This window comes from Thermobia domestica, chromosome 9 (genome assembly GCF_964235325.1).
Source record: "Thermobia domestica chromosome 9, izTheDome1.hap1.1, whole genome shotgun sequence".
In the NCBI taxonomy this organism is placed as follows: domain Eukaryota; kingdom Metazoa; phylum Arthropoda; class Insecta; order Zygentoma; family Lepismatidae; genus Thermobia; species Thermobia domestica.
Genome location: NC_137462.1, coordinates 54,735,603 through 54,761,197, shown reverse-complemented (window position 1 = coordinate 54,761,197; position 25,595 = coordinate 54,735,603). Strand labels below are relative to the sequence as shown.

At 36.5% G+C, this 25,595-nt stretch overlaps 1 protein-coding gene across 11 annotated transcripts in view; it reads right to left on the bottom strand.

Annotated features, from left to right (window-relative positions):
- The window catches only part of LOC145694661 (uncharacterized), a 392,660-nt gene that overhangs the window by 281,552 nt on the left and 85,513 nt on the right, over nucleotides 1–25,595 (bottom strand). For 10 of the 11 annotated variants that reach the window (XR_014133035.1, XM_081771115.1, XM_081771120.1 and 7 more), the window contains 2 exons: nucleotides 17,734–17,874; nucleotides 15,500–16,170 (listed from right to left, as the gene is read on the bottom strand). Coding sequence is in view for 10 of the 11 variants with exons in the window: in XM_081771115.1 (XP_081627241.1) it covers nucleotides 15,500–16,170; nucleotides 17,734–17,874 (812 nt within the window). In the remaining variant the exon portion in view is untranslated. The remainder of the gene's footprint in view (nucleotides 1–15,499; nucleotides 16,171–17,733; nucleotides 17,875–25,595) is intronic. The other variant, XM_081771117.1, reaches the window with a different exon arrangement.

Sequence of the window (25,595 nt, the reverse complement as noted above, 5' to 3'; positions counted from 1 at the left end):
GCCAATAAAACCGAAGGAAGTTGCTTCTCTCTCTCTCTCTCTTTACAGAGAAAACATATACTCTTCTTTATTTAAAAAAAAAAAGCAAGATCAATGACAGTTATTACATCTTAGTCAATTATTAAGAATGAATAGTACAAAATATTATCATTCTTCTTCTTTCCCCAAAACATAGTAACGGGATCGTTACATAGTACTACAGAAGAATGGATTAATGTCCAAAAAAAGGACCCTGTGTAAGTTCTCGTCAAAAAAGAAAGTTCTATTTGCCTCGCTTTTTTGCTGTATTCCTATAGATATAAAGGCAACTCCTCAGGAAAAAAATATTTCGACGACACTGATAACGATTTCAAGAAAGTAGGGCCAAAATACCGCAAATTTTTATAATGGAGTATATGTGAAATTACATGTTATATTCGGATTTTTGTATGTACCTTCCACAACTCTGAGATCAATGATTTGCATATATGATGTGCATCAGAGTACGGGACAAATGATAGGTAGAAACGAAAGTGGTGTTATGTTTCCTTTGGCTGATACAGGGTGTTGAATTTGGGCACCATCTGGTAGTTTTATAGACTGTGTGGGAGAGTATTTGGTGGCTGGGAATTGTATTACGTACCATCAGCGCCTCCGAAATGCAGATCAAGATGATGTGGTGTTCCTCCCGAAGGCAGGGCTGTGACCCGAAGGTCCCTGGGCAAGGTGAACCCACGATGGTTTGCCATTGCCTGCCATGAGATGAAGACGTCCGAAGGATGGAACCTACAGTTGAGGAGATCTCCTTATAACAAAAGTTAAGTCATGCCTAGATCTTCATTACCGTGTATGTCCTTAGTGTCGATTAAAATACCACTTAGGTGCGAGGCTGGAAAATGAACAGTTTCATAACGAGCAACACCAAGATACGAAAGAACGGAAGCCACATGCGAGCAACATCCGAGAACACGAGCTTCACTAGGGAATTTGCAGTATCATCCAAGAATAGCGTCGGCTCCTGATTTTTCTGGATCATATTCAATGAAAAGTGTGTACTGCAAACTCTGTACATGTCGAGATTGAATTTTAAACCCCAGTATGTGTGGTGTGATATGCAAATGGAACAGTAAAAAACTACCATCAGATTTCATGTGCTCTGCTGCATATGCGTGAGCATTTTGGATTTGATAAATTCCAAGCGGGATTTTGAATAAGTCTTCTTCTGTCAATCGAGGGAAGTCAGTAATTGACGATCTGCCACACGGTTCCCAAATCTTTGTTGAGCGTTTGTCAATATCACCGGATGTCTGTAGTTTCTTTTGTAGTTCGTTTGTTAAACGAGAACGTGATTAGATTTCTATACTTTCGTCAGACTTTTCTGGTGCATCGTTGGTCAATGGAAGCGCAAACTGATTCTCTAAGGCACCTGCTATGAGTAAATACTTGCGTAAGTAGGGAAGAGCCGCAATTGTAACCCTATCCCTAAACATCTTAGTTCATTTTGAGATGGCCATTTTTCGCTTCTACACACCACCTTCCCTTTCTGACAATACGGGATTAGTTTGCAGCCAGGCAGTCATGCTGCTTGTTTCCCTTTTCTAAAAGACATGGCATTTTCGCAATGATCCCCGCCTCCTCCAACACCGTCATGGAATCTCGGAATCCCCTATTAACCAAAACGCAGTCCCCTGGTTGTAAGAGCTGGTTTGAACCATTTGTGTGTCGGTGAACATAGAGTTTGTAATACTAGCATCAGTATTTACACCAACAAATCGACCAACAATGTCGACAATGTACCCGCTGGGAGTAACGATCATCATGGGTTTCACTAACGGACGTCCTTTTTGCACACTATACAGACGCCTTTCCAGAGTGTAGTTCGTCGATTTTTCGGTGTAAACCAGCATGTCATCCCCTGCCCCATACAGTTTGCGGGCTCAAGTTGGAACCTTGCTCAGAAGAAACGAACCAGATAAATGCTTTGAACCCAATACGGACGTTACAAACTGCCTCATCAAAGCCTGTCTGACTGATTTCAATACATTTGACACACTTCCGTGGCATGGATATCCAAATATTTCTCCCAGAAAGTCATTACAAAGATCATGCCTGAGTTTCATTAACAACATGTCCAGTCTGGTTTCAACTCTTGTAACACTACTGTTATGTAAGGTGTCATAGAAACTGCACAGCAGAGTCAACTGTTCATTGGTTAATACTGTGAACACTACTAACTGTTCTTCAGGAATTTCGCGAGGTTTACCTTCATGTGCACAGGCATAGTTGACGTATCTTCAACGTTGAGATCCGATCCCTGACTACCCACTTCTAGTTCTTTCTGCACACTTCTCACATAAGAACTTGCCTTTATGTAGCATGTTGTACATAGTACTGTTGACAGACCGAAGCACTGGAATGGCTTACCTTTGCTCCCAAGCATGTAACTAACCGCTTGTAAGAATTCACTTCCACACACCGGGCGCTTTCTTTGCTCTCTAAACTATAGTTCGCACACGGAACATTGCCGATGTTTATCCGCGCTTCCACCGGAAGTCATTTGTTACACACGTCACCAAATTGTTTTGAAATGAATAATATGGCTTTTGCATTACACGTTTCCACACTAGCGAAACCTACAAGAAAATAACATCAAATAGTACAGAACAAGAAAGTTCGCATAAATATCGCTAGAAACAGAACAAAAGTCATTGGACAAAAGCTTGCAGGAATTACAACATCTTGCAGGCACAACGAAGTAGTCACCGAATCGATCACCACCTACTTGCAGTCACTAATGACGAGTAAGGTACTACAGAAATCAACACCTCCACAATGACGCTTCTATTGTACATCCCTCGATAGAGGCATCCTCGCAACAGCCAGATAGCGAATATGAAGCGAATGTTTGCATATACACAACCTCAAATCTGGATCGGTCAAACAGAACAAAATGCCACTGCTGTTTTCAACTATTATTTGCCTCTTACCCTGCTGTACCTCAGAATATGACAATGGTCTTATTTGTCAGAATATGACCCCGGTGGATGAATGGATAAGCTCTTCGCCTTGTACTCAAGGGATATCAGGTTCGATTCCCGGTGGAGACAGAGGAAGTCCGGATCCCTTGTTCAACTGTAGGTTCCATCCTTCGGACGTCTTCATCTCATGGCAGGCAATGGCAAACCATCGTGGGTTCACCTTGCCCAGGGACCTTCGGGTCACAGCCCTGCCTTCGGGAGGAACACCACATCATCTTGATCTGCATTTCGGAGGCGCTGATGGTACGTAATACAATTCCCAGCCACCAAATACTCTCCCATACAGTCTATAAAACTACCAGATGGTGCCCAATTTCAACACCCTGTATCAGCCAAAGGAAACATAACACCACTTTCGTTTCTACCTATTATTTGTCCCGTACTCTGATGCACATCATATGTGCAAATCATTGATCTCAGAGTTGTGGACGGTACATACAAAAATCCGAATATAACATGTAGTTTCCCATATACTTCATTATAAAAATTTGCGGTATTTTGGCCCTACTTTCTTGAAATCGTTATCAGTGTCGTCGAAATATTTTTTTCCTGAGGAGTTGCCTTTATATCTATAGGAATACAGCAAAAAAGTGAGGCAAATAGAACTTTTATTTTTGACGAGAACTTACACAGGGTCCTTTTGAAGTAAAATTGAATTTCTCAGCATGCCGTGGTGCCATTGACGGGAAACATATCTCAATTAAACGCCCTCCTGCCAGTTGTTCGGAATTCTACAATTACAAAGGGTAGAATTCTACAATTACAGCTTAGTTTTATTAGCATTGGTAGATGCGGATTACAAGTTTTTATACACAGACTTTGAAACCAATGGGAGAGCAAATGATGTTAGTGTTTTTCAGTTCTCAATTCTAAAGAGAGATATAGATAATCAACCTCCCTACAGACTATGTAATAATTGGAGGCGATGCCTTTCCAATGCGCACAAATTTGTTGAAACCCTTTTCTGGTTGAAACCTTTCAATGACACAGCGAACTTACAAGTATCGTTTACCTCGCGCTCGTAGAGCTGTAAAAAATGCTTTCGGCATTTTGGCTGCACGGTTTATGGTGTTTGGTAAAATGATTGCCCTTGACTTAATGACCCTACATCTTATTATTCAATATGCATGCACGCTTCATAATTGGCTTCGCTCAACATCCAGTGCAAGTTATTTTAAAAGGAAGAGTGTTGATTTTGAAGACACAGAAACGGAGCAATTCACCCGAGCGATTGGAGGTCTACCAACACAACTCTACTATCCTTCGTCACTTTCTTTATAAACATTTTGTATAAAATGGAAATCTGTCCAAAACGAAAGAAAAATTCGGGCCCATCGCCTTCCATTTTACACAAGTTTCACTGTACATAAAAAGCAAGTTAACTTTTTGTAAATATTTATTTTTACATGCAAGTCCACACTTTTATCTACTTTTCTCCACTATTAAGGCACTTATCACATCGAACAATAAGCTTTTGTATTCCGTCTTGATAGAAGCTTGCTGCCTAAATTATAGATTTTCGAAGAATACCCCCTTAAAATTTTTAACACCCTCCCAATTGAAAAAAAAAAAAATGGGAAAACCCCTGCAACATCCTGTAATTTGCCAAACGCCCACAATTTCTCTGTACACATTTTGCTTACAGAAATATACAATATACAAGAATAATTAAGAATTTGATAAATTTTACATTGAGATTTGAAATGTAAGGCCTTGTCACGACTACTCTTAAAAACGAGTCAGCTGCCCTATATCATGCCAACTTCGGCTCGTACACTTCATCTAAACCTTTTCCGCTTGATTTAGATTCAACAACTTTTAAAAACTCTTGCCTGTAAGTGGTTCTTATAGATTTAATTTTTGATTGCAAGAAATTAAATATTAGTTACTGCACCACATCGACGAATAGAGAGGACAAGGGAGTGAGAATTCGGATATATAATACAGTAAAAGAAAGGAAAATGCGTGGAGTTATCACTCCAGCCAAAGGGGTAAGGCCTGTCGAAACATCAGGAACATTTGAAAGCAGAAAAGACGTGACACCAGACCAGAAGTTCCACATGCACTCTCTAAAAGTAACAGAATATCATACACTATACATAAATTACGTACATACATTTTTTTTTTTTTTTTTTTTTTTAACGAGGAAACTGTTCTTGGGGGCATGAGTCCTGGCGAATTGTGACAGTGCCAAAACATAAGCCGTCAGAATACACATACCTAAAAGAATTTAGCGTGTCGTTTGCCTATAGAACACTTGAAAGCAGAATGTAATTTCATGTCCAGAAATTTCATCGCATGTCTTTACAAATTACATAAATAGAAAAACTCTCTTTCTTATGAGAGATTTTATTTGACTTCTTGGCAACGCGCAAGAGAAAACATGTAATTCCGAGGGAAAAAAAAGTCAAGAAAAATTTAAAACATAAGCAAGTTATAATCAAAGAAATCTTTGAAACTTTTTTGTGCCAAATACGTCTGCATGGAGAATAGTTTCTGTCCGCTATGAAGAGGTAAAATGCGAAGGGGGAGGGGGAGAAAAGACTGTTCATAATCATATCTAAGAGTGTCCGTGATATTGAGGGATCTTCCCACAATAATACACACATTCTTACCGGGACAAAAAAATCTGTTCATATTGTGGTGGTGTCTATTAATGGAGTTTAACTATATATATATATTAGTGTATCTGCATACAAAATGGCAGATTAAGCATTCTTGGTGGAATTAAGCACAAAGTTAATGAGCTTTTTTTTTTTTTTTAATTCGGCAATCACTTCAATATCTTCACCACAAATTGTAGAAGACAAATGGCTCGTATGACGTTTCCTTGGATTTCCCATACCGTTCAATCTGTCCTACAGGAAATGGATTGAACTCGGCAATAATCACTAGAGACATTATGTATTGTCTATTATGTAGAGAATTGATTATTTCTTCGTGGCTACGTAAGGGAAGCCTGTGACAGAACCAGCTGTCTGAAAATGTGAATGGAAGTATTTTCCGAAGTTACAATAGATTCCTATCTTAAAGAGTGCCAAATTGTACATTTTGGTCTCTTCAGAATTTTTATGAGATGACAGAATTTTTTAAATGTTTTTCTGTTTTAGACTGAAATGCAATTAGATGTGATCTTTGTCTTGCCCTTGAATAACCTACATGATGCACAACACATGGCGCCAGGCTGCACAAATGTACTATGTAATCCCGCAAAATCGATTCACCATTTTCAAGTTTGTAAAAAATAGTTTACTTTTACCTCATACTGCTAACGGCAATTGCTAATCTCACAAATCTCTTGTTTCTTTCGTTACACACATACATAATATATGTTGTGTTGAGTGTTTTCTGTAAGACTGTTTCTCTCTCGCTTTTCGTTCGTAAGTTTAAGATAAGCCGTTCCACTTAACTTTGCTCGCTTAACACGGGTAAGAACACAAAAAATATAGCTAAATTAACAAATCAGACGTGTTTAACTGATGTAGGTCGACAATCTCCCCCCTCCCCCTCTGGAATTAGAGTATTGTACAGCGAATATCAAAAGTTTCACTCACCTGTCAATAGACTTCACAATGACGTACTGTATTTTCTTTTTCCTCCTACTCTCTTATCTTATTTTATTATTTTTCAGAGTGACGCTGTAATAAACACACGGGAACTTCAATATTAATAACTCATTCTAAACGACTTTCAACTCCACATTTCTTTCGTAAGTCTCTCCTTAAAAGTTTTATGAGCAAAGTTTGGACATAAGAATTTTAATTAGCTGCACAATTTTTACAATAAAAAACAGTTACAAACTGGGTATCTTCAGCAAAAATATTTTTTCACATTAATTTGAAGATAAGCAATTTCTGGCTATTATATCTGATATTCTGGAAAACGTATTTGTCACTTCTAAGCATGTGTCTAGTGAGCTTATCGGCTAATCAGGCAATGTACACCTACAGCGATAGTTTGAGCTTCTTATACTGAAAAAATGCTATGGTGAAGTTTTGACCACGCCAGATTTCGTCCCGCGAGGTTTTGGCAGGCGAATCTTTGGTCTGTAAGACTGTGACCTGCGAGATTTTGTATGCACAATCCAATACTTCAGACATAGCAGAGTGAGCTACATACGTGTATACACTCCAAGAGTACATACTCCGTTACACTTCAAGAGTAAACTATCCCTCGTGGACATTCCCATGAAAGTTATTTATGCAACATTGTAAGAATATTAATCAAAAATTTATTTATGAAATATGAACAAAATCGCATGAGTCGTTTTTCAGAAGGTAGTCTGAAAAAAACTCACCCCGTGAGCAAACTACCCCTCGTGAATTTATTCGTAAGAAGGAATTTACCCAACATTATAGTTATTAATGAAACATTTATTTATGAAATACTAATATCACCTAAGTTGTTTTAGGAGAAATCACCCGAAAATCTCATTCTCAAAAATAAACTACCCCTCGTATATTTTTTGAGGACAAATTATTTGTAACATATTATCAGGTTATTAATGAAATACTTACCGGCAGTTATGAAATATGAACCAAATCGCCTGAGTCGTTTTTCAGAAAATCGTCCGAAAAAAAGAACACATCCCAAGAATAAATTAACCCTCGTATATTTTTTGAGGTCAAATTAGTTATGCCATAGTTATGTCAGGTTGTTAATGGGATACTTACTTATAAAATATGAAGAATATCACTTGAGCCGTTTTCGAGAAAACCCTTCTCGACTTTTTCCAGAGAAATGACTTAAACCAAAGTACGGAATTGTTATTGAGAAAATGATTCATGAAATATAAACAAAATCGTTAGAGCCATTTTTGAAAATATCGCAAATTTTGATTATCACCCTTCAGTAAACTACCCTTACTTTTAGGGTAAGAAGAAAATTCGAAAACTTAACTGAAGAATCACATAAAAACCTTAAGTTTAAAATTTGGTTTCGATATGTTGAACGGTATGGCATCTAGCCGAATGTACACCATTACGAACGGACAAACAGACGGATAGATAAGGAAAAATTACTTTCTCGGTATTTTTGAGCCATGAAAGCGTAAATCAGTTGAAATCTCGAATTCGATCTTTTCACGATCCTTTCTCTCCTTACGTCGCTCAAAAGTAAAAATTAAATTGAAATGCTTTAACTAAGCCATAAAAATTTGCTCATTATCCGTTTAAGTACTTCAACTGCACCACAACGCAGACATTTTTATTAATGTTGTTCTTTTCTTCCGGTATTAATTAAAGCCTAATTTCTTTTTCTACTGAGATTTTCCGTAATACCTTTTTCAATCTAGTAAGGTCACCGAACATACGTGTACTAATCATTTGGGTAGAAGGAAAGAATTTCTATAAACAGTAAAGCTGGGTTTCTAAAAATACGGTAGAAACTATCATTAGCGAATTGAGTACCCATTTCAAGGAGAAAAAATGTGAAAAGGGTATTACGGAAATTACTTTTTTAGATCCAATGCGAGTTAATGACTCCATGAGAACATGTATAGACTTGTTAAAGTATGAAAGAAAATTACGCGATTCACCAATATAATGATTATATAACGCATCCACACCTTATAATTCCAATTTAAACTCCTTAAGTTTTTCTCACAATATAGAACAATTTTATAATTCAAACTTTTTTTTTTTGGTACGTTATACAGAAACACTTTACAATATTAATGGTTTGTCGAGTACGATTTCCAGCACACATCTAACAGCTTAGCTGAAGTGCTGGCTAATATCGCATAAAGTCGCCACCAGAGGCGCTATAATCAAAAATTTGACAATCAAAATATTTAACCAAAGACCCCATATGGAATCAATTGAGATATAATAAAAAGCTGCTACAACTCTTTTTTGTTCCTTCTTTCATTTTCAAGTAACTAACAGAGTGACATGTTACAGTGGCTGATCAGGAAGCAAACTGGAGTCTTAGGGGTTAACACACTGGCACAAGTCAGAAACAGGAGTTCGATTCTCAGCTCGTTCCTACATTTTTTATACTTTGACTTCCATAGCAGCGAATTAGATTAATATATATATATATATATATATATATATATATATATATATATATATATATATATATATATATATATATATATATATATATATATATATATATATATATATATATATATATATTGTCAATAATTGTCATTACTGAAAGTATGAAAATAGATATCACACCTTTCATTCATTACGTTCCAAAGTAACACGGTTACACTAATGTTCAAAACATTCGTGCTGCAGACGAATTCTTCTGACATGAATTCATGCGTGCTCGCAAATTTCATTTCTGACCAAATCTCTTTTTGCATAAATCACACCAATTTACGCACACCTACACGAAGCCTCAGATGTGTTTGTGTATGCAGATTGTTAAATCGCGCAAATATGAGATCACAAATCTCATATACAAATGGTTGTTCACCTGTGTGGGTTGTCATACGAAGTTTAAGTGTCTGACAATTGACAAGCTTTGCACCACGAAGTTCGATTTATTTTGATTGATTGTGGCTCTTCATGTGTGATGTGAAATTCTGTTTTCTTACTACCTTCCCACAAACTTTGCAAGAAATGAACGTTTGGTTGTGACTGATTTTATGATCATAAAATTTTCTAGCTGAAACGATCTTTCTGTCACATTCAGGACAACGATACTTTTTAATCCCTATATGTTCTCCCATATAGTCTTTCAACCTGTCCCTTAGTATATTACACATTCTACATTTCACACAATGTTCGTCTTTTCTATTTCTGAACATTCTGAATATGAATATATAGTGAATCGTCTGATAGAAATAATTTGTCACAAATTTTGGAAGCTAAATCTCTGATACGTGTATCTGAATGTATTATCAAATGTCGATGCAAAGTATATACGTACTTCACTGAAAATCTTATGACATTATGGGAATATATATTTCATGATATTATGTTTCTTCAACATATAACTCTTACGATTTCTAGATTCACTAAACTTCTCCTCACATACAGTACAAGTTCTGCTACATATTTCTGAAATTTTGTGTTCAAGTCTGGAACATAATATCCACTTAATAATAAATAAGACTTCAGTATAAAAATTATTTTTATTGTATTAGGAAAGTGAAGCTAATACATAAAAAGATCTTTGTCTCTTTTTTTTACTGAATGTATTACTATATTAGAACCTTATTTTATTGATGATTACTTACCTACTGTTCCAAATATTGTTTCTGACACAATGCGTACTCAACTGTCGTGACACAAAGAGACACAAACATAACTTAACATAAGTATAGTAAAGCTATATGAAGTTCAATATTTTTCCTTGAATGCAACGCAGACGATTACGCCGTCTCTTCCAAGCGAAATATATGCTTTAACCGTATTCTGAATGGAATCTAATATATTTTTTATTTAACTTTGTTATACGTAGAATACGTAACAAAGAAAAATACGCATATATATATATCAGTCTCGTACTGATCAACTGATTGCTTTTTATATAATTTCTTATTAATATCCATCAGGTAGACTTACTTTCTTTATTATTTGTTCTTAATTCCTTTTTACTTATATCTTAAGCTCGGAACAGCCGAAACAATTCAGCTAGAATGTTATACTTGATCAATGCAGGGGTATATACCTACTTTTGGGGATCATCCTGTATATTTCAGTGTGGCGAGAAAACAAAATAGCACATGTATCACATATAAAACTGAAACGGTACTGTTTGAATTCAATCTTGGACCAGAGTTAGTATCTACCTCGAACTGGATCTTTATTATGTCACATCGATCAAAATGCGTATCCTAAGGGGGAAGAAGGGTTTGCAAATTTATATCAAAAATAGAGTATCTCACGACCCCTCAAGTTAGGACGATGAACTTGGCCGTTCTTCCGTGATAAGGTGACAACATCGAATTCAATGTGGCGGAAAACAATTCCCTCTTCTTCTTAAAATTAGAATATTCGAAAATGCTAGAATACTACTTTCGTCACAAAATACTGTATTTTTGGCAGACATTTTGAATTACCTCTCACTCCTTAGAATATGCATTTTAATCAAGGTAGGTACTCACAATTTTCCAAAATGGGCAGGCTACTTTTTCGTGAACTGCATTGTACTATGTAAACACTATTGAATAACGTTCCTAAAATTGTGGCTCCGTTCTTCCTAGGGATAGAACAGCAAATTGCATAGAACCGGCTCTGATCTTGGTGTTATCACAACCAACCCAATTAGCAGATAACCGAAGTTCCTTGTGGCTAAGCGCTTAGCGTATGCTTCTTTGCCGTGGGAGACCCGTGTTCGATTCCTGGCGGGAGCTCACGTGGTTCGTATCCTACGTTAAGCTGTACGTTCCTGTTTCATATAACCTCGCTTCCTAGAAGGGATGCTAAACTTAAATCAAATTAGCCAGTAGCTAGCTCATGGCTCCTCTACTATTTTTTATTTTATTTTGTTTTTTGGGATGGGAGAGTGGACTCCAATGCTTACATTTTGCTTCGCAATAAGTAAATATGTGATTTGAATCCAGTGACTAATCATCATGACTAAAGTTATGATGACTGAAGGACTGCCTAAAGTTTGTAGTCCAACGGGTTAAGGTCCGGTCTGCTAGAAGGCCAATCAGCGGTAGAAATGAAGTCGGGGACGTTCCGTGCCAGCCAGTCCTGGGTTGTTTTCGCTTTGTGGCATGGAGCGGAATCCTGCTGGAAGGTCCACCTTTCTCCAGGGTACATGGTAGCAGACAGTGATTTCACTATAGGTGTTAGCACTGTGTCCTGGTATTATGTGACGTTCTGTGTGAAGGCAGAATCATGGTAAAGAATAAAAGAATAATTTACCAAACTGTAATTAGGTCAGCAGTGATATAAGGAGCAGAAACACGATCAATACAGAAAGCACGGGGAAAAAATATTGAAAGTTACCGAAATGAGAACGTTGCATTGGATGTGTGGGATAATAAGACGAGACAAAATGAGAAAGAAAGAGTAAGGGAAACCTCCAAGATGTAGAGATATCTAAGAAGACTGCCGTGGTATGGCCACCTAATAAGAACAACAAATAACTATGTAGCCAGAAGAGTGGTGGCAATGGAAGTAGATGGGAAAAGAGATAGAGGAAACCGAGTAAGAAGAGAGGAAAGAGAAATGGATATGGTTAAGAATGACTTCAGAGAAACAGATCTAACAGGAGAATAATTCCAAGATAGGGCTTTAAGAAGATGCTTCATCAGAAACATCGACTTCACGTAAGTGGAAAAAGACGGTGAGGAAGAAGTAGCTACTTTTTCATGCGTTAGTAGTCTGTATAACACTATACGTGCGACGCAGATTAAACTAGAAAGTTCTGTTTTTTAACTACATTTTTTCGCTTCTGTCGCCATCATTAAGTGATCGCATTGCGATATGGATTTATGTAAATGTCTTACACGATTATCAAAACCAAGTCGGTTGGTAAACGTAAACGCACTTAATTGAGCTTTATTCGCAAATCTCCAGTCTGAATTGTGCTTTATTCCTGTATGTACACATGCTTTCCTTTAATACTTTTCTCGTAGTAAACCCAAATATCAATCATTGCAACAGGAAGAACCTTCTCATTTGACAATTCCAAAGACATCATTTTCTGAGCAGAGTCAACGTGCTGCAATATTTTTGTTTCACACATCGAGCTAACAAATTATACAGTAAGTCCAAAAGTGCTGTATGCATACAAGGAAATTTTTAGTGGCTTTGGAGACTGAAATTTTCGAAGAAACGCTTCACATTCTGCTGAAATAACTTTGAAACCTGCCAACTTACTCTTCAAGAAAGGGTTTTTCATCTGTTCCTTTAAAGAAGATTGCTGCCGACAACTAGGTAGTGTAGAATCTTGTATGAATTTCTTAGCATTGTCATATACTTTCACTTTTCTCAAGTAGTCTGCATTCTCAACACATCACATTGAGCAGAACTTCTTTGGGAAATCAGCAGATTCTGTAATGGCAGTATACTATGCCTGGCGAGCTGAGCTGTTACTTAAAAGGTAATACATGTCTCTAACAGTCTCGTCTAAAAACCACTGTGATGCCTGTAGGCCATTCTTCATAGCACCATGCAAAATATGTAGTCCACATACACCATAAGTCTTTCTATCGGGATTTTGTTTGTACATTTCACTTTTCAGTTTTTCTCCGAAGCTGAGATTTACGTTTGGACCATCCATGGAAACCTGTATTAAATTGTTTAGTGGAAGACCTAGTTCTTCTTCGGGGACACGTCCTATGCAAGAAGAAAAGTTAGGGTTCTATTCTCCTCTAGCCATTGGTTACTCAAGAAGGTTGGTTTATTAGCAATTATGTTGCAAACACATTCAATTTAAACTTGTAAACAAAGAAAATGATACATCTGAAGTAATGCAAAGGAGTATTTAAAAATACATTATTGATCTTTCACAATAAAAATCAAGAAATAAAGTCTCTAGGTTTTCTAGTTTTGAAAGAGAGTTTTGAGGAAGAGATTTAGAGTATTCTACTGTGTTTTCCCTTACTTTCTCTGATTTTGTAAGCATTTTCTTGGCTTCCCTGACTTTCGTGACTAAAATCAAAGTATATTATACTTGAGACTCGCAACACTTACACAAAATATTGAAAATAGTAATTTAACAGACCAGTACACACACACATATTATATACACAAAGGAAAAAAAATAGAAATGTGGAGTATCATTTGCAAGCAATGAGCAGCTCACTGACTCTACTCTTGAACATTATTGAAATAATCTACAAGGGAATTTAAAAGAACTTCCTGTGTATGGTTAGCTACCCTACTTTTGGTGTATTTGTTTTAGAATTAGATTTACAGTGGCGGCACAGAATATACTGAGTTCACTAAGCATTATTGGATAACTGGGAAGGTTCTTAAATTAAGGTATATTATGCTGTGGACAGCGAATTACCCAAATGAACAGGTTTCATCTTTATAAAGGGAAAATGCACTTTTTTAATGGTAAATTCGGTATTCAATGTACTAACCTCTTCACTTAAAATTAATTGATGTACCACGCATTTACGTAGTGTACTCCCCTCCCCCCCTCTAAACGGTCTTTAGGTCTTGTTGATCCTAGAAACATCGAAGCATTAAAGGATTTCTGGGACAAAATGATTTCTAACAGTAAGTGGAGTTTAAACATAAAATAAAGTTTCAATAGGTATAAAATTCTATCTCAGGAAAAAAAAAAAAAAAAACTGCATCAATTTAACTTTACGAATGGGTCTCTTTACATGCTTCGAGATGAACTTTTACTTCCAGCATTACGAGTACACAACAACGAAGCTGTAGCACCTTAACGAGCGATCCACCTCACAGATACCCTTAAAAGAAATCAAACCCAGGTATTGCACCCAAGGCAAGAGAACTAGCCATCTAGTCACAAGGGTTGTTACAAAATTGTTCATGTTGAAAGGTGGATTTGCCTATACATATTTTCTTTTCGCAGTAACCTTCAAATAGAGGGAATGATTTCAGGAGTGCTTTTATAAGTTCAGTAATTTAAGACAAGAAACTAATTGTACCTAAGAAAATTGCCGTATCTACTAGTTATAAAAGAACTATCAAATTTCAACAAATTCTAACAAAATACATCATAATAGTTTTTTCATCTTACGTGAAAGACCCTGTATATATATATATATATATATATATATATATATATATATATATTCGAACAATCACGTTTCAAAACGCCCTGATTTAGAAACTATAGGACCTATCCCAAGCGGTTTAAGGAATTACACAAGAACTAGTATGCGTTCTATCTAAATATCCATGTTTAACTATCCTCCGTTATCGGCGAAACGAACTGTAAAAAGGAAGTTGAGGTATAGGGATACTCCTTTAAGTACTAACGGTGCGTTAATTTCGCTGGTACCGGTGAATTCTGAAACATGGATATTTAGACAGACCGCATAATAGTTCCTCTGTAATTCCTTAAATCGCTTGGGATAGACCGTATAGTTTCTAAGCCAGGCCGTTTTGAAACTTGATTTTTCGAATATTCGGCGTTGTATAACTCTGAAAGGAGACGTATTTCGACACATGTTTATTAGAACTTTTTCCTTCCATTTCATATAAGGAATCACCTCCCAAAGTTTTCGGTGGAGTTACCTACAACCCTATATAGATATAGATATAGATATATTCCCTTTATTTACTTTTTGTTAACTTCAACTAGACTTATAAATATCTCGTTTTAAGAATATATAAATATAAATAAGTAAATAAATACTTACGAGCGACATTCTTCTGATCTGGACATCCATTATTCCAGCTGATTTATTCAAAAACAATTCACGTTCTGCAACCGAAGAGTATGGTCTGTCGTTGACTTCAATATCATTATCATAATATAATTACCGCATCTCATACTGAGGAACCAATATCATCCACTGTTACAATAGTTGATACGAAGGATAAAAGACTTTAGAATGATGTATGATGGATAATACTTACCTAGTTTCTGGTCCTTTTTCCTGTGCATTCATCTTTGTAGAATTGTCTAGTCCATCTTTGCCAAGAGTGCTGGCACATTCATTACCTTGAACAGCATTATTTTTGTTATTCGATGTAAGTTTAGATTGAGATTCACTACTATCACCAGCTGATTCATCATTTATTACAGAAGACATGTCTTTTAGAGAGCAAGGCACTTGACTTTCCCCTTTTAAGGCAATGTTATTCTTATCATTTGGTTGTTTACAAGTACCTTCTCCCACTGATTCCAGTTTTAGATTAATAGTGTCCTGTAATACATTCAAGATGTCAAGAACACCAGAATTTTCCTTCTCACTATGCGAAGGATTCAACACACAGGTATCTGTACTAGAACCTATTTCACCCATTTCGACTTTTATATTGTTTGCCGCTTCATACCTTCCAGGAACACGTAACACACTAGTGGTCAATTCACAGATGCTTGGTTTCTGTTCACTATTTAATACTTCTAACTGTGAGCTATAGTTTTCACTCACAGAACTTGAAGGATCGGATGCAAATCTACATGCAGAGAGTCCATCATACGAGCTCTCATTCTTCAAATGACTCTGTTTGACGAGATTCGTAATTAACTGTTCAAATGATTCAACACACCCAGGACTATCATCATTGATTCCTCCACTTGGACTCTGTAAATATATAAGTAAATTATTTCAATATCTTTTCTTTACTTCTAATGTAACTATTTTCACGTTGAAATGTAATTAATTATATTTCCAAAATCCACAAAATCCTCATTTGCAATAATCTAAATTTAAGCGACAAATAAACAAAACTCAACTTTTATAATTGGTTACTGAGAGTATGGACAAATAATAATAATTCATGTGAATAATGATTCTTTCATGTGTTTGTTTAGTCTATGTTACTTTTCAGTATCACATATGGAGTCGCATACATGAAAAACAAATCAAAAGACCTTACGGTTCTGCTACCAAATATATTGCATGTCGCTTGTCTGTAATATACTCTACATATATTTGCAGAGGAAGTGAATTCTTATTTTCGCGATCTTGATCTTGTGTCAAATGTGAAAAAGGTATTTCTGAAAGTCCTCACGCGAACCAGTTATCTTAAGCAAAACAGACCCTGAATTTGCGCTGCCACACCACATCACGTTAACGAGAAAGATAAATAGATTACAGCTGCTCTCTGCTATGCTCGGTTTGAATCAGTCAAAAGAATCTTTGATACTTTTGATTACGATGATGTGTTCTCAAATAAAGTTGCTCAGCTTACTTAAGACGAATTCCTTCAGAATGATTTAGCTTTTATTGCTATATATTTTGTTAAACTGGTAAACACTATTACTAACCTTGACAAAAAGAACGATCTTAAAAATATGCGTAATTGGCAAAAGTGTGATTGTATTGTTAAGGTCTAATCCAGGTCAGGAAAAACAAGAACATTCTGTGTGTTATGGAAGATGATCCAATTGTGACATTGACATAAATCCTTCAAAAATTAGTTCCCTTAGGCAGGTTCCAATGACTTCTGCAGATAAAGACAAATTATTTTCACAACTGAAACATATTTCTGACATACTGAATATTTTACGTATTTGTTATTTCACAAAACAAAACATCAACTGACTTCCTTGAAGTGAAACAGACCTGCTGCTGATGGTGTACAATAAATTTATTTTAATAATTTGGATGCATTCAATTTTTCTGAACTGCTAATGTAAGTGCGTATAAATGAAGTGTGACAATGTACTTCCGTTTAGCATTTTGTGTCGTTCCTTTTTATAAGTAAGAGTGAAGAATGATTATATGAATTTATTTCATCAGCTGTCGCTCCTTACACGTTCCACAATTTCCAAGTTTCCAGCAATATTAAGTGGTAAGTATTATCGACAAAATTAGTTGTATTTATTTCATTCTATCTAAATCATTTATTTGATTATTATATAAACTGTACTGTAGTTTTTCAATGTTTTACCATAAGTTTATAAATTCCCTTTTCATTGTTTAGACATTTCTGCTCCTTTATTTCGCAATCCTATGTGTCATTTTTGGCTATTTTGCCATCAATTCCGTGTTTTAGTAATGACTTCAAGCTACAGTGTTACTATTTAAAAAAAAAATCCTATTTTAGATGCAATATTCCACATACCATATAACAACCGATATATAAAAAAAATCATATTCTGATCATCTCTATTTGATTTCACTTCACTTCATTTCACTTACCATATTTACCTCAGAATCTGACGGTTCTGCTTTCACATTTGTCAACATGTTATGGCACTTCAGACGGAATACATGCAATTTTTCTAATGATTCAAGGCAGTCCATACAAACATCATTAGAGAACGCATCATCTACTGATACCTGTCGAATATAAGAGAGGGGGAGGGGTTCAATATGCAATATTTTTCTATTTATAATTATTTTCTTAATAAGCAATTTCTGTACCTGCAGTACAACTACTTATTAGCAAGAGATGTTACAAAATTTGTAAACATAAACTACATATACTTACATAGAAATACTTAACAGATATTAATGAAAACAAGAAAACAAAATCCACACCCACATCCAGATTCTGCATTCCAAAATGGCACCCACCTATACGGTTCACAGCTACTTTCTGTTCCTGAAACATTTCTCCTCTTTTCTCCCTACCTTTTCGCTTTCCTACGTTATGGAGCTTAAAGAACAGGTTTTCAACCCACTACGTAGTGCAGGCTGCATTAACAATTTCAATAATGGTCATGAACAACTACGCGGAATTTATGATTACCCACAAGACGAAACAAGACGGAATTTTCGTGACAAGATATGAGACGAGCAGTATTGCCCACGATACAAAATTTAAAGCTATCTCGCCTCGAGGAAGCGTCTTGAAAGTGGAGTTTCATCTAGAAAAATATATCTGTTTTTATTGGAAAAGCTCTGTCTCGTCTCGTATCTCGAAACGAAAATTCAGTCTCGTCTCGTTTCGTAGGCAAGACTAGATAAGAGACAGAGCTCTTCAAATGGAAACATATACACTTCTCGAGACGATACAGAAATTTCATGACAATAAATAAGACGAAACAAAGCTCTCTCAAAACACACACTTGCCGACACAAGGCATTACTTTCACAACACTTTTCGACACGAAACAGAATTTTCGTAACATGATCAGGAGACGAGATAGAGATCTTTCAACAGAAATACTCTTCCCAATACATCATTTTCGCGACACCTTTTCGAGATGAGACAGCTTTATCTCTTGTCTCATAGCCAATCCTAATGGCACTTCAAAATTTTTCCATTCCATATTTTCCGGCAAAGAATTTGCTTCATCTCGCCAGTCGCTTTATGATTTATTTTATTTTATTTATTGAAACTATTACATACAGCATTAGGCATCTAAAAGTACCACCTGAAATACCACAGAAGCGAGAAACGCTAGCGATATACGGTTTGCAGTAAACAGCAACATCAAATGGGACTCGACAGACGAAGATATGATGTGGTAGAAACAATATCAACGAATGGGGCATCACGATCGAAGTGAATTTTTTGTAGTGGAACGATGCACAAAAACATAGATGAGCATACGCGGAGAAACACAACGCCATTTGTCTCATGCTTCAACGGAGATATGACCATGGATTCTCATGGTTGTAAACAGAAAGAAAAGTGAACCATTTGACCGCCAATATTCCGGTATGCATGCCACCTGAGATATCTGAAAGAGAGTTCTTGACGCGGAGCAAGTTGCGACTGCCGAGCCATGAGATCGTACTAGTTCATAGCAGCAGTCGTAGTGGTAAGAATAAAGACCGTAGTATTTACAAACGCAGAAAAAACCGACACAATCCTGATTTATGGCGAATGTAGGTGGAATGCCTCAGAAGTCTGCCATGTGTACGCAGAGAGATACCAGGACAGACGGCAGCCATCCCATTCTTTTGGTAAGCTCTTTGTGGAATTACACCGGGAGTGTAACACCGCGACAACGTATGCGGAATAAGCCAATTACAGGTGAGGTAGGTGCAACAAATGTTCTAGCCGCTGCTACTGTAAATCCAAACATTACCTCCTGGATGTGTGGATTACACAAGGTTAAGTGTTGTCACCCACATTAAGTTCTACTTTTCCAAATAGAACTACGTCAGATTATTACATATTTCAAATTTACATGTAAACCGAAAACACAATACCATACTTGTCATGGAGTGTTCTACGCTAAGGTCTTTCAATATCACAATCATCGATATTGGAATCTCATGCTCGTAGATCGGCCACATGATCTGCTCCTGAAAATACTGCGAATTTATTTTGCAGTTCTTCGCCACCCTACGAATCTTCAGTTTAGCTCGGTAACAGTAGTCAGTAACGACCATGAACCCTTTTGGGAAGGATTCTTTACAGACACAGACCCACCTTCTGAAGTTCTTGGCGCCTTTCTCTCGGTATATGATGGGTCTCGGTTTGCCGCAGTCGGAAAGATAAATCCATGCTTCATCGAGCATTACGACGTACATCCACCTTTGTTTTGCCAGATGCCGTTCGTACAACTTCCGGGCATTACACTTTTGTTCCTTTTGGTGGGCATCCATGAGAAGATGGCCGCGAGCTTTCACGACTTTTTCCACCTTGAGTGACGGTGTAAAGTCCGGCTAACAGTCCCCAAAGACACGTCAAGACGATTAGCCATACACCTTTGTGTTGGCGGATTTTCTTGCATTGCCATTTTGTGAAGTTTCCTCTGCATGGTGGAGGTGGCCTTAGTGCATTCCCGCTTCCTATTTTCTGTTTCACCTTATGAAGAATATAAAACGGAAATACGTCAGACGCGTCAAACCAGTGTAGCCAGTAGCAGAAAGTGCACTTTTCTGTCAGAAAAGATTAAAAACATGTGCATATAGTCTCGTACAACAAGGTTACGGTTGCCTCTATTCGTGGAACAAGTGGGAAGTGAAAGACAAAGGTCACTTTATGTAGATATTTATAACAGTATCTTTAATTAAATAACTTAATAGTGTGTGTAATACAATTTTCTGTATGGCCAAACGGCAAAGCAGAATGAAAAGATTTTCGGTTTGTATTAGACCTCAATGTCAATTGAGATTGTTATCATATTACTTTGATTATGACACTATACCAAGAAAGAAAAAAAAAGAGTATTTCACTAGCCACTCAACTTAGAAAGCTGAAATTCGCCTTTTCTTTTCTTTTTTCTTTTAATAAGCAGATAGCCTTGCAATTTTAGTTGTTTATAATTCCCTTCCGATTCTACACCCTTCTAACATTCAATTTTCTTACACACTCCTTGATAGAAAAGGAATGCAATTCTATCTTCAAATCCAATTCTATCAATCAGTATCATACAGCGCCGTAACTTAGATTTTTTTCTGAGGGGGGCAATTATTAATACGCGTATTTGGGCACCCTAGAAAAATTGTTTTTCTAATTCTTGGGGCCCCTCTTTCCATCTTTATCTTACACTTTATGGCTCCCCCGGAGCCTGAGGGTACTCCTGCACCGCAAGGTCTGCTGGGCCGTTAGTACGCCCCTGGCTCCATTCCATACATGACAATTTAATTAAGGGGACAATATTGACAAACCTCAAAGCTATACGAATAAATATTATTTCTAGGACACCCAATAGTAGACATTTTTTTTTACTGAAATGAGCCCACGACTTATTTTATTAATCTTTTGTGTGCTGTTTTGTTTATGTAATGTAGTGAACTTGTTTGATGCTTCATTTATAATTTCATGTTCATATCGTATATCTAGTAAGAAAATTTGTCTTAAAATGGGCCCCCCTTCAAACGGCGGGGAGCTTCCCTGGTAGGGCAGTTGCCCCTCCTGCCCCCCTTCACAAGTTACGGCCCTGGTATCATATGTTTATTAAAAATGTTAGGTTTGCTGATTTATTAGTAGAAAAACGAGCCGGTTTAAAACCAAAAATGGTTTTGGTGAATTCAGTTAGTGACGGAATTTAAAATGTTTTCCAAGATTGTGGTAAAAACAAATTAAACTGTAGAGTTGACTCGCGTGACAGTTTACAAATTGTTCGAGTGTCCAGCATAGCTAGTACGTTCAGCTAGCACAATAATATAAGTACTTGCAACCCTAACTGTAACCGATGACAAAAGAAAAAGCATGACGCAAGTAAGATTGACAAATTTACTCTCACTTAAATATCAGAGTATCGAAAAACTTTTTAAAATGTAGAAACTTTTGCAGCAGATAAACAAAGAACTGATTGTTAGCAAGACTGCTTTGTTGATTGACAGCAGACTGATTGTTAGAATAACAATAGAGGTATGCAAACTCATTCTTTATCAGTTAAACTTCTTACGATAGGGTAAGTTTGGCAACATGAGCTCAGTTGTTGCCACGTCGCTGGTCGTCGGAAGCGCTACGCATGACAGTTTTCATTCATTTTGATTTGTGCTAGCTCAGTGAATTTTTGGTGCGCGTATCTTCTGTTTTGTTTTATTTTGTATATTTTTCTTGTTATAGTTACTTCGTGTGTTATCTATTTTATTATTAGTGTTGTTAGTAGTTAATTTTTTAACTGCTATAGTGCTTTTTTTTTGAGAGAGAGAGAGAGAGAGAGAGAGAGAGAATGACTGAAAATTCCCCACATTGTTATAAGAAGCAAAGAAAGAAAGGGAAACCTCGTTCTACTGGTGAGAAAACAATGTTATTAAACGTGTATTCATATTTTCGAAACCAGGCAGTGAAGGGGGGTATTGAAACTGTTTCAGAAGCACTGAGGAAGACCTCTGAAGCAACATTAGTGGGAATCACAACTATATCGAAAGTGCGTCAGGAATTCGATCGCACTAAAGGAAAAGTTTCTACTCCACGCAAGAAAAGACCAAGCGACAATAAAAATACAAGGCTGGAGAAATATGACTCTTTTACCCAAGCAGCAATACGCCGCAAAATTCATAAAATGTATAGGGACAATGAGCTTCCTTCTTTGCGGAAAATTCATTGTATTATTGCAGAGGACGACGACCTGCCTATTTATCGACGTTGCATCGCCTTCTACTTGACATGGGATTCAGCTTTATGTCTCGTAAGCGCCAATCTCTGTTGATTGAGAGAGAGGATATTATCGCATGGAGGCATCGATATTTGAAGAATAATAAGCAACGGAGGCAAGAAGGTAAGTGCATTGTTTATACTGACGAAACCTGGGTCAACGCTGGTTACACAAAGTCAAAGGCATGGCATGATATTACTATCAAAACAGCTAACCAAGCTTGGAGAGAAGGTTTGTCCTCAGGCGTAAAGGCAATTTCTGGAAAGGGGGATGGAGGGTAATAGTTATTCATGCAATGACTGAGAGTGGGTTAATTCCTGGAGCTGACCTCGTTTTTCGCGGCACAAAAACAGGTGATTATCACGGAGAATTAGATTCAGAAAAATATGAACAATATTTCCAAGAAAAACTCCCTCCGAATGTACCACCAAATTCCGTGATTGTAATTGACAATGCTCCCACACACTCAGTAAAGGACGAAAAAATCCCAACGAAATCATATAGTAAAAAAGAAATTGTGGAGTGGTTAAAAACTAAAGGTGTTGAATGTGATTCAAACTGGAACAAATTTGAATAGAAATGTTAAATAAGGTTGCTTTCTCCTATAGACTAGACCGTATTGCAAAGGAAGCCGGACACGAAGTACTTCGTCTGCCCCCTTATCATTGTGAACTCTCTCCTATTGAACTTGTGTGGAGTAAAGTTAAGGGCCATGTTGCTTCAGAAAATAAAACATTTAAATTGTCTGACGTTCAGATTTTGCTCGAGGAAGGGATAAAAAAAAAAAAAAATAGTTCAGAAGACTGTAAAAACTATTTTGAACACATTAAAAAAAATTGAGAAGGAAATGTGGGATGCAGATGGACTGATCGAAATTGTACATGACAGACTCATTATAGATTTAAATAGTGATTCAGAAAGTGAAAGTGACGAAGAAGCAGTCAACAGTTTCAATGAAGATCAGGACATGGACCTGGATGAAGACGATTTGGGTGTTTCTTGCCTCCGAGAGTAAATTACGTATGGTAAGTACTTACACTTATTATTATTATTATTATTATTATTATTTTATTACTATTATTATTATTATTATTATTATTATTATTATTATTATTATTATTATTATTATTATTATTATTATTACTGAGTCGCTTACCGCTGCGCTGCTTGGTTTATGTTCTTGTTTTTTTCTCTCTCTCTCTCAAATCGGCGTCCTAATACTCATTATAAGTGGCAACGTCGCGCTCGTTGAACGTCATTTCCGTTTTATATTCTTTATAAAGTGAAACAGAGAGTAGGCAACTTCGTTGGTGATCCAAATGGTGAAGCTTCGTTGACCTTGTACTTTTTAATAACATTTTTTATTCCACTTAAACTGATGTTGCAACCATTCTTCTTGCACTGCTTTCTAATGACAGAAACACTAAAATGGGCGTCATAAAGAGCTGCAACATAGCCTTCCCAAAACCGGCTTAGTTTGGACGACATTTTGGTCACAAAGCGGAAACCCACACACTTGGAAACAAATTTAACACAACACTCACAACAATGGTCCTGTTTTGTGTGTTATTGTCATCCGCGCGGAAAAACAACTCCGTTCCCAGGAAGCCACTGCACAACACTGCAGGACGCCACGCCATTCTGCCCGGGAGGGGGAAGGAACGAAATCGGCCAAACGTCGGCTGAACATCCTCTGTATTTAAGCACCTCTACGAAATAAAGGCTTTCGAAAGCAAGTCAAATTTTTAATCCCTTGTTACTTTGTTTGTATTCACTCAAAATTAGTCTCAGCAGATCATAGTATTATACACTAAAGTATTTTGGACGTGCATTGCCTACCTGCCTCATTTGCGTTATTATTGACGTAGAGGCCATCAAAATTTAGATGTTTGTAGCGTTCTTAGTTTACAACACTAAGTGACAAGTGTTATATTGTATGCTTTGGATTTACATGTACATTTGAAATATGTAATAATCAAATGTTGCGCAACTGTGGATTGACAACAGTGTCAACCGTGTATCAGTGTGGTATCTGCATAACAATTATTATAAAGGATATCAGGGTAACAAAGTCTTCATGTAAAAGTAAAGTTAAATCGATTTTTATGTGACAAAGAATGTTTAGAAAAGTGCTGGATATTATGATGTTAATATCGGATGTTCAATATTACATTTTGGTTTTATTGAATAGTTTTTCTTATTGCTGGATGTAATGCTTTTGTATTTGAGATTTAGTTTTTGATTGTTGGTTAGTTTAGAATTCAACATACCCTTTCAAGAACGAGCTTGTATGAGACATACTTCCAATTTAATGTGTGGTCCAATCCATATATGCTCTCTCCAGGAATCGAACCTTGCTCTTAGGTACCAAAGGTGGGAAAGCTGATTACTTACTTACTCACGAAGGAGTCATTTTGATGTTTGTCAGAGAGTACTCGATATTACTGAAGTAATAGATAATATATATTTTGGAAGTCTAAACTACTTTCCGTTTTATAAACTGAGTTAGGGTGCAATAATGTAGTTCTCGGGCTAGTGACTGCGCAGGCATGTATTGAAAATAGTTTATACGAACTTAAAACTCTGATCAAATTAAACAAGACTTGTTTAGATTTATTACCTTCGTGTTTTGTGGGGAATAGCGAATACTGTACTAATATTGCAATAAAGAAAATATAAGTGAGTATAGTGTTGTAAAAAAAACGGTCTTTTTTCTGTGAAGTTTTTTTCAATAAAAAACATCGTTCTTATTCATGTTTTTTTTTCAAATGTCTGTTTTTTTTCTGGCAACTATTATTTATTGATTTATGTTGCAGATTATTGAAATAATCAACAGAACTTGAGTCGAAGCCCTCGTAACTTACAAATCGTTTGTTTCTTTGTACCTATACGAGCAAAATTGTGTGATTATTCCTTTCGGACCAAGGTTATTTTTAGCGTTTTCCAACATTTTTAGTTTGTGACTTATTGCTCAAAAAAACATTCATTCGATTGATATGGTTAAGGCCTTGTTTTTTAGAAAATTGATGTGGCTATTTTTTGGTGTAAGTTG